Below are 13381 nucleotides of genomic sequence, written 5' to 3' on the forward strand. Positions count from 1 at the left end.
AGCGTCGTCTCCAGCGGCGGCGACGAGGGCTACGGGACTGGGGGAGGCGGAAGCAGCGCGACCTCCGGGGGCCGGCGAGGCAGCTTGGAGATGTCGTCGGATGGGGAACCCCTGAGCCGCATGGACTCGGAGGACAGGTCAGTGCTCTGAAGCGTTTCCCTTTCCCTTCCTCCTCTTGAACTCCCGAGCCCCTCAAAGGGGGACCAAGGCGACTTTTTGCCGCGATCCCCCTGCTCCCCGAATCCTCGGCCCCTCCCCCAGGCTCTCAACTCGGAAATCTCTCGCCGCCGCCGCCGCGCCCCTCTCGCAGCGCATCGCGGCTTCCAACTCAAACCGTTCCCCCCCAACTCTCCTTTCCCCGCCCTCTTTCCCCTCGGCGCTTCGCTCCTCACGGACCTCAGGACGGCTCTAACTCGGAAACAGTCCCCAAACGGGCCCAGATCCTCTGGCGGAGCAGAAGAGGGCCTTGACGTACACACGTCGGTACTCAAGGTTAGCTTCATCCAACCGTGTTCGGGAACACTTGTCAGAACTATAATTGACAAGTGTTTCCAATATGGCTGGTCTCGCCTGGATTTACCAGAACTTCCTTGTCCAGGGGGGAGACCCCAGCTATCACTTTTCTCTACTTAAACAAAAAAGGATTGTTCTTTTGTATTAAATCATTGCTTTCCAAATCCTTCATTTGTAGTCAGTCATGTGGTCTCCAACGTGATTTTAAGAATCTTTTCTGTTTTGGGAGCATATCTGGGAAAAAGTTTAAAACACGTATAAATGGTTGTGGAAAAGAATAGTGAATTGATGGCCTTTTAAGATAACTTTGCGGAATCAGAGAGTTGGAATCGTAACAAAATACAGTCTGGAAGGTGCAACGTAGTTTGCGGCTTTATAGTAATGCTTCAATGTGAGAGTCATGATACATGATAATATTTAAAGTCATATATTGGAGAGGTCTCGGAAGGAATGAGTATTTTTCTAAAGCTTGTTAGAAGTAACTGGAGAGTGACAAAAATGCGCATTTTTTTCAGAACATTTAAAAAGTGTGATAGTATATGTTTCAGTTGTCCTGTCATTACTTTTGGTCTGTTTGGGTTGGTTTTTAGTGTACTTTTAAAAAAACGAGAATCACGTCATGCGTATTATGCCACTTCTAAAGTGTATTAGCATTTATTTTGACCATCTGCTTATGTTTTGACAATCAATAAGATTTTTTTTCTTTAAACATGCTCCCCAGAAAAGTATAGCAATGGAAAATTTAGTGGTCGGTAGTGATTTTCATTTAAGAGTTTAATATTCTGAAGTTCTAGGAATTCCGATTAATTGATTAAAAACGAACACCTTAGTATTTAATGCTACAAGTAAGACAGAGTCCTGGAGATTTTGAAAATCTAGCATTAGATTCTGTTTGACATTAACGTCTAGTTAAGAAAGTATCTTGGGGTAAAGTAGACTGTACAAACCTTAGGAAAATTGTGTTGAACTGTGTAGGCATGAGTAGGAAGGAGAATGTCTTCAAGAAAATTAAAAATTGATGTAAACTGCACAATGAAGCATGTGCTATTTTTACCATTTTATTCTCCTCTAATACCATTACATATCTGAAAGTTGACATTAGTTTATAAAATCAGCGTTTTTCATTTACCCAGTATACACGTATACTTGCCTACCACTGTACAAATTCGATGTCTTCCATTTCTTTCCCACAACTTTGGTGCAAGATAGGTATTATTTTGACTTTGGTTTAACAGATGAAGCAGCAAGTTGAGTGTCTTACTCAGGACAGTAAATACAGCATGGAAATGGTGGGCTGCATATGAACAAAGGTTCTCAAGTCCCCTGTTACTTCCACTTAAGAGTTAGAATAATTCACCTTAAATAAGTGGAGCCCGGGCGCAGTGGCTCACGCCTGTAACCCTGGCACTTTGGGAGGCCGAGGTGGGCGGATCACCTGAGTCGGGAGTTTGAGATCAGCCTGGCCAACACAGTGAAACCTTACCTACGTTAAAAATACAAAAATTATCCGAGAGTGGTGGCATGCGTCTGTGGTCCCAGCTACTCGGGAGGCTGAGGCAGGAGAATCACTTGAACCCAGGAGGCAGAGGTTGCAGTGAGCCGAGATGGTACCACTGCACTGCAGCCTGGGCGACAGAGCGAGACTCTGTCTCAAAAAAACCAAGTGATGATATGTGTCAGAGTTTTGTTTTTAGTTAGTTTCTATTTACTACATCACTTCAGGAGACAAATGAATTATTGGTTAAGTACATTTAAGAAGTGGAATTTTGGCTTTTATTTGACATTTGTGAGATATTTACTTGAGTATATAATTTTTACGTCTTATTTCAGAATAAGAAGTAAAATATGGCTGTCAAATCCAACTGAAGTTAAAACTTGATAACCAAGCAAACTTGGTTTTCTTAATGCTTAATTTTAGAGACTACAAAATACTGTTTTAATGTTACCATTTCAGGGTAATAGATTTGTCACTTGTATGAAGTAGTCTTACTAGTGAAACTGACTTGTGGTCTTAATAATCTTAATTCTGAAACACCTCTTTGTTGCCTTTGAGATTTTTCTCCCAGTTATTTTGAGTTTGGAAAGGATCTATAATTATTATAAATTACTGTAGATTACATCAATCTGTGGATTTTATAGATTGATATCATGGTAAGAAAACTTCATTTTTGTAACTAATGGAAGGATAATCTTAGTTTTAAAGTGCTCTATGACATTTTTAGGCATTCCTATTACAAGGATTCCATTATCATAATGCCCATTTACCTTCCTATTGTTTTGATTACATTATACTTTTTAGTTTATCTGATATGCCATAGAATTTGTTGAACATCTTTGTTAAATATCTTTTTCTTTTTTTTTTTTTTTTGAGACGGAGTCTCACTCTGTCACCCAGACTGGAGTGCAGTGGCACAATCTCGGCTCACTGCAGCCTCTGCCTCGTGGGTTCAAGCGATTCTCCTACCTCAGCCTCCTGAGTAACTGGGATTACAGGTGAGTGCTACCACCTCTGGCTAATTTTTTATTTTTAGTAGAGATGAGGTTTCACCATGTTGGCCAGGCTAGTCTCGAACTCCTGACCACAGATGATCCTCCCACCTCGGACTTCCAAAGTGCTGGGATTACGGGAGTGAGCCACCACCGCAGGCCATGTTAAATATCTTAAGTGTTACTTTTAAAAAGATAATTAGGCTGGGCATGGTGGCTCACCCCTGTAATTCCAGCGCTTTGGGAGGCCGAGGCTGGTGGATCATTTGAGGTCAAGGAATTCCATGAGGTCAAGGAATTCCAAGACCAGCCTGGACAACATGGTGAAACCCCATCTCTACTAAAAATACAAATAAATAAGCCAGGCGTGGTGATGCAGGCATGTAATCCCAGCTATTCAGGAGGCTGGGGCAGGAAAATTGCTTGAACCTGGGAGGCGGAGGTTACAGTGAACTGAGATTGTACCACTGTACTCCAGCCTGGGTGACAGAGCAAGACTCCATCTCAAAAAAAGATAATTAAGTATAAAGACATAGATATTAGAGGTTGTGACCTGAGATGTCATTTATGGTGTTGGAAGGTTTTGTGGTAAAAAGTGACTAATTTATGAAATGATTAAATACCACTTAGTACAAAAAGTTGATTTTTCTCCCCCCAGGAGAAAGTTATTCAAAACCAGTGTAAGTTTATAGCGTGTTTATTTTGGTAAATTTACAAAATCTTGAAATTTTATGTAATTTTATTTTTACTCTGATTATAAAGATAGGAGGGAGAAGTGTTTTGGTTTTAAAGATAGTAGGGAGAAGTATTTAGCTATGTGAAACTACTAAAACCTAGCTTTTTTTTTTTTTTTTTTTTTTTTACTTTGAACTTTTTTTCTCTTCAGTGAAACTGAGGTGCTTTTTAAAAAGTTACGCTCTTAGGTTAATTTCAGAGGCTATGGTAACTTAAAAACAAAAATAATAAAATTTTTAAACATAATTTTATTTTCATTCTTCCAACGCAGTATCATGTAAAAATAGTTTAAAATATAGTTGAATGAATGAGTCATCCAACAAATGATCAAATGTCAACACTTGTTACTGAACGTGTATTTATGCTAAAAAAGTTAATGCCAAGAAAATAGAAGACAGTCTCAATTTCAGGTAGTAAATTAGCTTTTAAATGGAATTTTAATATTTAAAATGCCCGTGGAATTAGTTTACAAATTAATACTAACTATTGAATCAGTTAATATATGAAAGTACTCTTGTCCAGGCATGTGGCTCACACCTGTGATCCCAGCATTTCGGGAGGCCGAGGAGGGCAAATCACATGAGGTCAGGAGTTTGAGACCAGCCTGAGCATGAGCCACCACACCTGGCCTAAATCTTAATATTACTACCTATATTTCGATGTTTGAGTAGTATCTTTGAACTTTAGTTCCTCAACTACAAAACAAAGTTAGGTATTACTCTGAAGTGTTGTTTCGTGGTTTAAGTGAAATAATTTGTTAAAGAGTGCTGTGAACTGTTTTGAAGAATCCATCCACGTTGCTTGAATGTGTGCATCTTTTCTGTTGTAGAATGGTATTTTGGAGGGCAGGGACATTTTTGCTTTTTTAGGATCTTTGTAAGTACCTAACATGTCTTGGGTGTGGTGAATACTCCATTAATTACTAGCATTAAATTGAAAATACCAACAGTAGTATGTATGTATGCATTTATTTGTTTATTTTGAGACAGAGTCTTGCTCTGTCACCCAGGCTGGAGTGCAGTGGCGCGATCTCAGCTCACTGCAACCTCTGCCTCGCAAGTGGCTGGGACCACAGGCACATGGCCCAACAGTAGTATTTATTTAAAGTCTTGCTACTTCAGGTCTGTGAAAGGGGGACAATAATGGTTCCTATCCTGTATGATTGCTATGTGAATTACTTGTAGAGTATTTGGTACACATTTATTAAGTGTTTACTATGTGATGGGTATATTCTGCAGATGTATATGGAATCCCTGTTACGTGACAGGTGCTTTATTTGTTTTGATATAGGGTCTCACTCTGTCACCCAAGCTGGAGTGAAGTGATGCGATCTTGGCTCACTGCAGCCTGGGTGACAGCCCAATGCAGCCTCTGCCTCCCGGGTTCAAGCAGTTCTCCTGCCCAGCCTCCTGAGTAGCTGGATTACAGGCACATGCCACTGTGCCCTGCTATTTTTTTTTTTTTTTTTGTATTTTTAGTAGAGAGGTTTTCACCTTGTTGGCCAGGCTGATTTTGAACTCTTGACCTCAAATAATCCGCTTGCCTCGGCCTCCCAAAGTGCTGAGATTACAGGCGTGAGCCACCGTGTCCGGCCTCATGCCAGATACTCTTCTAGATGCTGGGGATGCAGCAGGGTATAAAACGAAGCCCTTACCTCATGAGTGGCAGAGAGAATCACTGCACAAATGAATTGATAGTAGCTAGCAATGTCTATTATTATGAAGTGCTATATGATCTGGAATGCCCAAAAGTACTGTATCAATCAGGTGTTAGATGTATGGCAAGAGTCTGCAAATGAGTGTTGCAGAAATTTGCAAAAGGATATGGTAGACTAAAATATTTGATTACAGCATGTACATTTTAATCAGTTTTCTGTGACTGTTCTGTGGTGGGCCTAAAAGCCTTCATTTTAAATTGTTTTTAATATGTATGTGCAGCTAGTTATAAAAAAAGATAACTAGTTTTTTTTTTTAGGCAATAACTAGCTGCACGTACATATTAAAAACAATTAGAAAAGAAATGGAATGCTTCATGAATTTGCGTGTCATCCTTGTGCAGGGCCATGCTAATTTTCTCTGTATTGTTCCAAGTTTATCATGTGTGCTGCTGAAATGAGCATGCCTGTTATCTATTGGTAAAAAGTTTTGGAATAAGTTTTCTAGTAATGGCAATGCATAGCAGTGGTCTAATCCATGATTAATTTATTTTTATGATGAATAGTTTGCATTTGTGAAAGTAATAATTATATTGGTCTTAAAAACTAAGACCCATTGCACCCCATTTAGTGATAAGAAATGTGATGGTATCTCCTCGGATATTTAGTGTTTAAAGAGCAGGCTAAAGAGATTATTGTATTTTGTTTTTTCTGTAAATTGCAACATGGTGCATTCAAATTAAAACTGGAGGCAGGTATGGTTACTCACACCTGTCATTCCTGCACTTTGGAAGGCTAAGGTGGGAGGATCCCTTGAGCCTAGGAGTTCGAGACCAGCCAGGACAACATGACAAGATCCTATCTACAGGCTGGGCATGGTGGCTCACGCCTGTAATCCCAGCGCTTTGGGAGTCCAAGGTAGGCGGATCACGAGGTCAGGAGATCAAGACCATCTTGGCTAACACGGTGAAACCCCGTCTCTACTAAAAATACAGAAAAAAATTAGCCGGGCGTGGTGACAGGCATCTGTAGTCCCAGCTACTTGGGAGGCTGAGGCAGGAGAATGGCGTGAACCCAGAAGGCGGAGCTGGCAGTGAGTGAGCAGAGTTCGCACCACTGCACTTCAGCCTGGATGACAGAGCGAGACTCCGTCCCAGCTACTTCAAAGGCTGAGGCAGGAGGATCACTTGGGCCCAGGAGTCTGAGGCTGCAAAGAGCTATGATCGTGCCACTGTAGTCAAACCTGGGTGACAGAGCAAGACTCTCTCAAGCACACTCAAAAATAACAAAGCAAAAAAAGTAGAGTTGGAACGTGTTGTATAGTCAGTGACTAAGGATTTTGTGTGGGAAGGGGGACAGATTTTAGGCTTGGGTAAATGATGAGAGAATTCTAGAAAGCCTAACTGAAACATATAGGCAGGAATGAGCATAGCATGTTCAGGAGAATAAAAATTCTTTTTATTCTCTTCACTTTCTGGCTGTGTAACTCCCTAGTTCACATTCAAGTCTTACCTCGAACAGGCTGGTTCCTTGTTAGATGTATTGTCAACATTCCGAGTTCTTTATTACCCTCACCCCAATATGGGTAATTGTTTACCATTTATCTCCGCTGCTGGGTTGTGTGCTCCCTGAGAAGAAAAACCATGCCTGTCTTGATTGGCACTTTATCTGTAGCACCTGGCTATGTAAATGTTATTTATTTCTGAATACGTTTTCTTGAGGATTTAATTTGAACAATAGTTTGCATCGTTTTTCCAGATACAACTGTCACTAGAATAACTAAAGGAACATTGAGTAGTGAAAGAGCATGGATGTAATCTAACTTCTCAGAAGTTGCTCCTTTATCTGTAAAATAGGAGTAGTGCTAGGATTAAGTGAGATGACATGCAAAGGGGTTATGTATTTACTTCATAGAGTCATTTATATCCCCATTTCTCATGCAGAGAAGGTGAAGTGGAAAGAATACTCCAGCTGAGGATAAGTGATCAGTATTGTAGTCTTGACTTTATTGCCGTCAGGAAATGTGGCAAATCATTCATTTCTGTGAAGCTCAGATTGATTCTTTTTCTTAAAAATGAGGGTTTTTGACAAAACAGTATAAAGTAATTTGGAGCTCAAATGTGAGGGTACTGCTGTAGGGTTGGCAAGTACTTTAAATACAGTTAAACAAATAGGTAATGTATTATCTTCTTTAGACAAACTCGGAATATTGCCGTGTGTGGCTTCGTTATATCCAAGATCTCAAGGATATTTTAGGTAGGTTCTTTTGGGTTTAAAAGTCACCATATTTCTTAAAAATTTTTTTTTTTATTTTTGAAAATAGAGATTAGGTCTTGCTATGTTGCCAAGACTGGTTTTCAACTCCTTGGCCTCCCAAAGTGCTGGGATTACAGGCATGAGCAACCGTTCTTGGCCAGAAGTCATCATATTTCTACTTCATATTTATGGCGTTGTATTGAAATATCCATTTGTGTTTATTTCCTCTAGGCTATAACATTTTAAAAGTAAAGATCCGGCCGGACATGGTGGCTCACACCCATAATAAAAATACAAAAATTAGGCGCATGCCTGTAATCCCAGCTACTCGGGGGGCTGAGGCAGGAGAATAGTTTGAACCTGGGAGGTGGAGGTTGCAGTGATCTGAGATCGTGCCATTGCACTTCAGCCTGGGCAACAGAGCAAGACTCCCATCTCAAAAAAAAAAAAGTAAAGATGAGGTCTCATTTATACTTGCAGAACTTGCCTTCTGCACTCACTTAGTATGTTGTTACCTGTATTCATTCTCAGTAATTGGTTGAATTCAACTGAATGTGGAAATACCTGATTACATATTTCTTTCTCAGTTTCATTAGTGTGGCTGATGAAAGAAAAAGAGAACAGTTGTTTTTGTTTTGTTTGTACTTCGAGACAGGGTCTTGCTCTGTCACTCATGCTGGAGTGCAGTGGTACCATCACAGCTCACTGCAGTCTTAAACTCCTGGACCCAAGTGACTCTCCTGCCTCAGCCTTCCAGATAGCTGGAGCTACAGGCATGCACTACCATGCCCAGCTAATTTTTTCATTTTTTGTACAGATGGGGTCTCCCTGTGTTGCCCAGGCTGGTCTCGAACCCCTGAGCTCAAGCAGTCCTCCCACCTTGGCCTCCCAAAGTGCAGGGATTACAGATGTGAGCCACCACACCTGGCTATCATTACTTTTCGTAAATATTTTTTAAAGTACAAAGAGTAGATGAATTGGCTATAGTTTTAGTGTTTTAAATTAATCTCGGAAATTGTTACTTCAACATGTGTTTTGAGGTGTTGAGTCAAGAATGACAGTAGTCATTCTTGTCAGAAATGTATACTGAAGTTATCTGATGTTTTTCCTCAGAATTTCCTTAGTAAAGTTCTTTTTATGATTTAATACTAATTAAACCTTCAAATGTAATTGCTTCTTTATTAAATGAGTGTTCTTCATAGTGGATTCTTTTTTTAAACATACCATCTTTGTGTATATACATTTCTCTGGAAATGTTTGTAAAAAGGTAAAGATAACTTCCTTAGTGTAATTGTGTTGAAGTGGAATGTTTCTAGTGTTTGTAAAGATATCAATGGCTGGCTGATACTTTAAGCTGGATGAAAAATGTGGGTGAAGTAATCTTAAAGGGTGATAGATTTGATAGGACAAATTTAAAGTAATGTGCTCAGTGCATAGTGTGATAAAAGAATGTAGCCTACTTGTTTTCCATAGACTATATTTCATCATTGTTGCATAAAGTCCCTTTTGGCCAATTTAATGAATGCTGCTGGGTCTTCAGGAAAAAAAAAATCGTTTGTCTTTAACCAGAGAAATAATTGTGAGGATAGAAAGTAGTCTTTTTCTTGATGATAAAAATTCATTCTAGCTTTTTAAATTACAGTGATAATAGCTTGTAATGATAGTGATAATATCTTGGTTTTGGCTAATGATTTTTAGTGTGCTTCCAGTTAATTTTTTTTTTTGAATTATTTTAGTGTGACAAAGCCATATATTTTACTTGCCTTAAAAAATACTACTTAAGTTTTTTGCTAAAAATGATGAGCATTTACTGTGTGCAAGGCGCTAACTAGGTTTGGGAGTTTACTCTGAATAGAAGTTTATAGGTGACAGTACAAATTAACTGGATCATGTGGGAGCAGAATTCCTTCCACCTTAGATGAATAGGAAGGGCCTTAGGGAAATTTGACTTATTTGTAACACACACATGAAACACATGTAATAATATAGGCACTTGTCTTTACTTTTTTTTTCCTAATTGTTTGAGTTTATAGACCAAAAAGCCTACAGCACCACCGCAGTTTTGAAAGCAAAATCAGGTGGCCTTATAGAATCTGTTGTGTCTAAATTCCTTAATCCTGTTTAAGACCAGTTTTATAATTTGCTCTTTGTCCTTCGTAAATAGAAAAAGTGACTACCCCATTGCCTTGGGAAGGAATGTTTGGAGTTGGATTTGATGTTGTCATTGTTAGGCTCAAATCTGTTTCAGTGACCTAAGTTCTAAATTTGGGACAATTTCTTTGTACCCTCAGTATTGCTTTCTATGACTGACCTTGAATTTTTATGAAGCTAATTGACTTGTGGGAATCAAAATTTAATAGTTTATCTTGTTAGTAAAACTGTCTGCCTGAATGGGTCAAATTTTATGTAGATGTTAAATATCTTTTGTATTATGCACTATGAATGTACAAAACCAAAGAACTTTTGCTTGTGTGCTACACTAGATGAAAGTTTTGCATACTAGATGAAAATGTCAGCCTGGCACAGTGACTCATGCCTGTAATCTCAGCATTTTGGGAGGCTGAGGAGGGAGGATAGTTTCAACCCAGGAGTTTGAGACCGGCGTAAGCAACATAGTGAGATCCCATCTCTACCAAAAAAAAAAAAAAAAAAAAAAAAAAAGAAAGAAAACAGCCAGATATAGTGGTGCATGCTTGTAGTCCCAGCTACTCAGGTGGGAGGATCACTTGAACCTGGGAAGTTGAGGCTCCAGTGAACTATGATTGTGCCACTGTACAGAGCGACAGAGTGAGACACTGTCTCAAAAAAAAAAAAAAAAAAAAGAAAATGAAAGAAAAGAAAAAATATGTCTTTTTTTTAGTTGCACTAAAGAAGTATTAGTGCCATTTTGATGTATACTATAGGCTGTATTTCAGTTATTTCTTAAATCAATTCATTCAAGTTTCTCCTTTGAATGTATAGTAGTATGACAGTTTTTTTGGCATTACTGTTTTGCACTTGTTTGACTATGGGCAAATCTTAGTTTATCTGAAAGAAAAGGATATGAATAACAGTTTATTAGAGTTGTGAGCATTACAGAGTTAATACACATCGAACATTGTTCCAGTTATTTCGGCTGCCTGGCAGCCCTTTTCCAGCATTTAGTGGTTTAAAACTACAGCATTTATTTAACTTACGAATCAGTGATTTGGGCCGGGTTCTGCAGGGTCAGCTCATTTCTGCTCTACTAGGTATCAGCTTGTGGAAGCAGCTTAAAGACTAGGGACTAGAATCAGAATACCCACTGACTCATGTCATGTATCTGTCACATGTCTGGTGCCTGGGCTGGGAAGACTCAAAACAGCTGGGACTCAGAAACAGCTGGGGCTTCTCAGGCATCCCTCTCTAGCTCTGTGTATGTTCTTCACAGGATCTCTTCAACTTTGCGGCTTCAGGGGAGCCAGATTTCTTAAATGGTAGTTGAGGACCCCCAAGCTGAGTGTTCCAAGAGCGAGCCAGGCTGAAACTGTATTCCCTTTTGACTTAGCCTTGGAAGTCTGGCAACATCACTTCTGCAGAAGTCTTAGGCCTCATCAAATTCAAGGGGAGGTAATACAGACAACACCTATTAGTGCTGTGTAATAAGAAGAGGAATAAGGATGGGGTCTTTCAAAAGTGACCATCTTTTAATTTTTTTTTATTTTTGAGAGACAAGGTCTCGCCTGCTGGGTTGACCAGGCTGGAGTGCAGTGGCTCTTCACAGGCACAATCATGGCATACTGCAATGTTGAGCTCTGATACTCAAGCCGTCCTACCACTTTAGCCTCCTGAGTAGCTGGGACTACAGTTGTGCATCACTGCACCTGGCCTAAAAGTGGCCATCTTTTATTTTATTTATTTATTTTTGAGATAAATTCTTGCTCTGTCATCCAGATGGGAGTGCAGTGGCACAATCTTGGTTCACTGTACCTCCACCTCCCGGGTTTAAGCGATCCTCCCGCCTCAGCCTCCTAAGTAGCTGGGATTACAGGTATACTCCACCACACCCAGCTAATTTTTGTATTTTTAGTAGAGGTAGGGTTTCACCATGTTGACCAGGCTGGTCTCGAACTCCTGATCTCAGGTGTTCCACCCACCTCAGACTCCCAAAGTGCTGGGATTTTTATTTTTTATTGAGATGGAGTTTCACCATATTACCCAGACTGGTCTTGAACTCCTGGGTTCAAGTGATGTGTCTGCCTCAACCTCCCAAAGTGCTGGGATTACAGGCAAGAGCCACTGCTGCTGGCCAAAAGTGGCCATCTTTAAAAAAAATACAATCTGAGGCCAGGCGCGGTGGCTCACGCCTGTAATCCCAGCACTTTGGGAGGTCGAGATGGGCGGATCACGAGGTCAGGAGATCGAGACCATCCTGGCTAACACGGTGAAACCCCATCTCTACTAAAATACAAAAAATTAGCCGGGCATGGTGGCAGGCGCCTGTAGTCCCAGCTACTCAGGAGGCTGAGGCAGGAGAATGGCATGAACCCGGGCGGCAGAGCTTGCAGTGAGCCGAGATTGCGCCACTGCACTCCAGCCTGGGCAACAGAGCAAGATTCTGTCTCAAAAAAAAAAACAAAAAAACAAAAAAACAACAATCTGACACAAGCACATAGAACAATTCAGGATATATAGCAAATGCTCAGTGTTAGCTGTTAATATAAAAAGTGGAAACACGATTTAGAGTGCCTTTTGCTATTTTATATAGTAGGTTACATAACTGCTTTTTTTCGTTAATAGTCATAACCTGTAAGAGGCAAGGTTGTTCACGGTTTTCTTTTTCTTTTTTTTTGTTGTTGTTCATGGTCTTCTTGAAGTACATGTTTGTTTCATTTGGTTGTTTTAGCTTTTAATCCCTTTGTCAAGCTTAGAATAAATATTAGGGCAAATAATTATAATCTGTTTCAATGAATGGAGATGAGAAATGGTAACTCAAGTAAAGAATTTTTACTCTTAGAATTGTGCATTAGGTGTACAATTTCAGAGTTCTTAAGATATAGGGGATTCTTAAATGTTTTTGCAATGTTTTGAATTTTACCCTTTAAGAAATTGATTATAAGGGCGGGAGAGACATAGTGTAATTTTTCTAGTATAAGTGGCAGTTTTATAGATGAAAGGAATGTCACCTGTTAACTGAATGATAGTTTACCTGTTAATATGATTAGAATAGGATTTCCTTTGTATTGTTGTAATGTTTACCTAGTTGGATAAATAGGTTTTGAAAAACTATATAGACTTAACGTTCCTTTTTAAAAGTTTTTTTGTAGAGATGGGGTCTTGTCATGTTGCCCAGTCTGGTCTCGAACTTGTGGCCTCAAGCAGTCCTCTCACCTTGGCCTCCCAGCGTGTTGGGATTATAGGCATGAGCCACTGTGCCTGATCTATATATATATATTTTTTTTTTGTTGTTGTTGTTGTTGTTGTTGTTTTTTGAGGAGTCTTGCTCTTTTTCTCAGGCTGAGTGCAGTGGCTCGATCAGTCTCAGCTCACTGCAACCTCCGCTTCCTGGGTTCAAATGATTCTGCCTCAGCCTCCTGAGTAGCTGGGATTACAGGCATGTGACACCATGCCCGGCTAATTTTTATATTTTTAGTAGAGATGGAGTTTTGCCATGTTGGCCAGGCTGGTCTCAAACTCCTGACCTCAGGTGATCCACCCGCCTTGGCCTCTCAAAGTGCTGGGATTATAGGCGTGAGCCACCTCACCCGAACAAATGAA

The 13381-nt window shown here is 39.9% G+C and overlaps 1 protein-coding gene across 2 annotated transcripts in view; it reads left to right on the forward strand.

Annotated features, from left to right (window-relative positions):
* Positions 1-6: 6 nt before the first annotated feature.
* AEBP2 (AE binding protein 2) overlaps positions 7-13381 on the forward strand; it is an 87059-nt gene continuing 73684 nt past the window's right edge. Inside the window, exon 1 of one of the 2 annotated variants that reach the window (XM_011975461.1) lies at positions 7-137. In XM_011975461.1, coding sequence (XP_011830851.1) covers positions 91-137 — 47 coding nt within the window. In that variant the 5' untranslated portion in view covers positions 7-90. Of the gene's footprint in view, positions 138-345; positions 493-13381 lie in introns of those variants that run through there. The other variant, XM_011975462.1, reaches the window with a different exon arrangement.

Source organism: Mandrillus leucophaeus, unplaced genomic scaffold, assembly GCF_000951045.1.
Source record: "Mandrillus leucophaeus isolate KB7577 unplaced genomic scaffold, Mleu.le_1.0 Scaffold156, whole genome shotgun sequence".
NCBI classification, from domain to species: Eukaryota; Metazoa; Chordata; class Mammalia; order Primates; family Cercopithecidae; genus Mandrillus; species Mandrillus leucophaeus.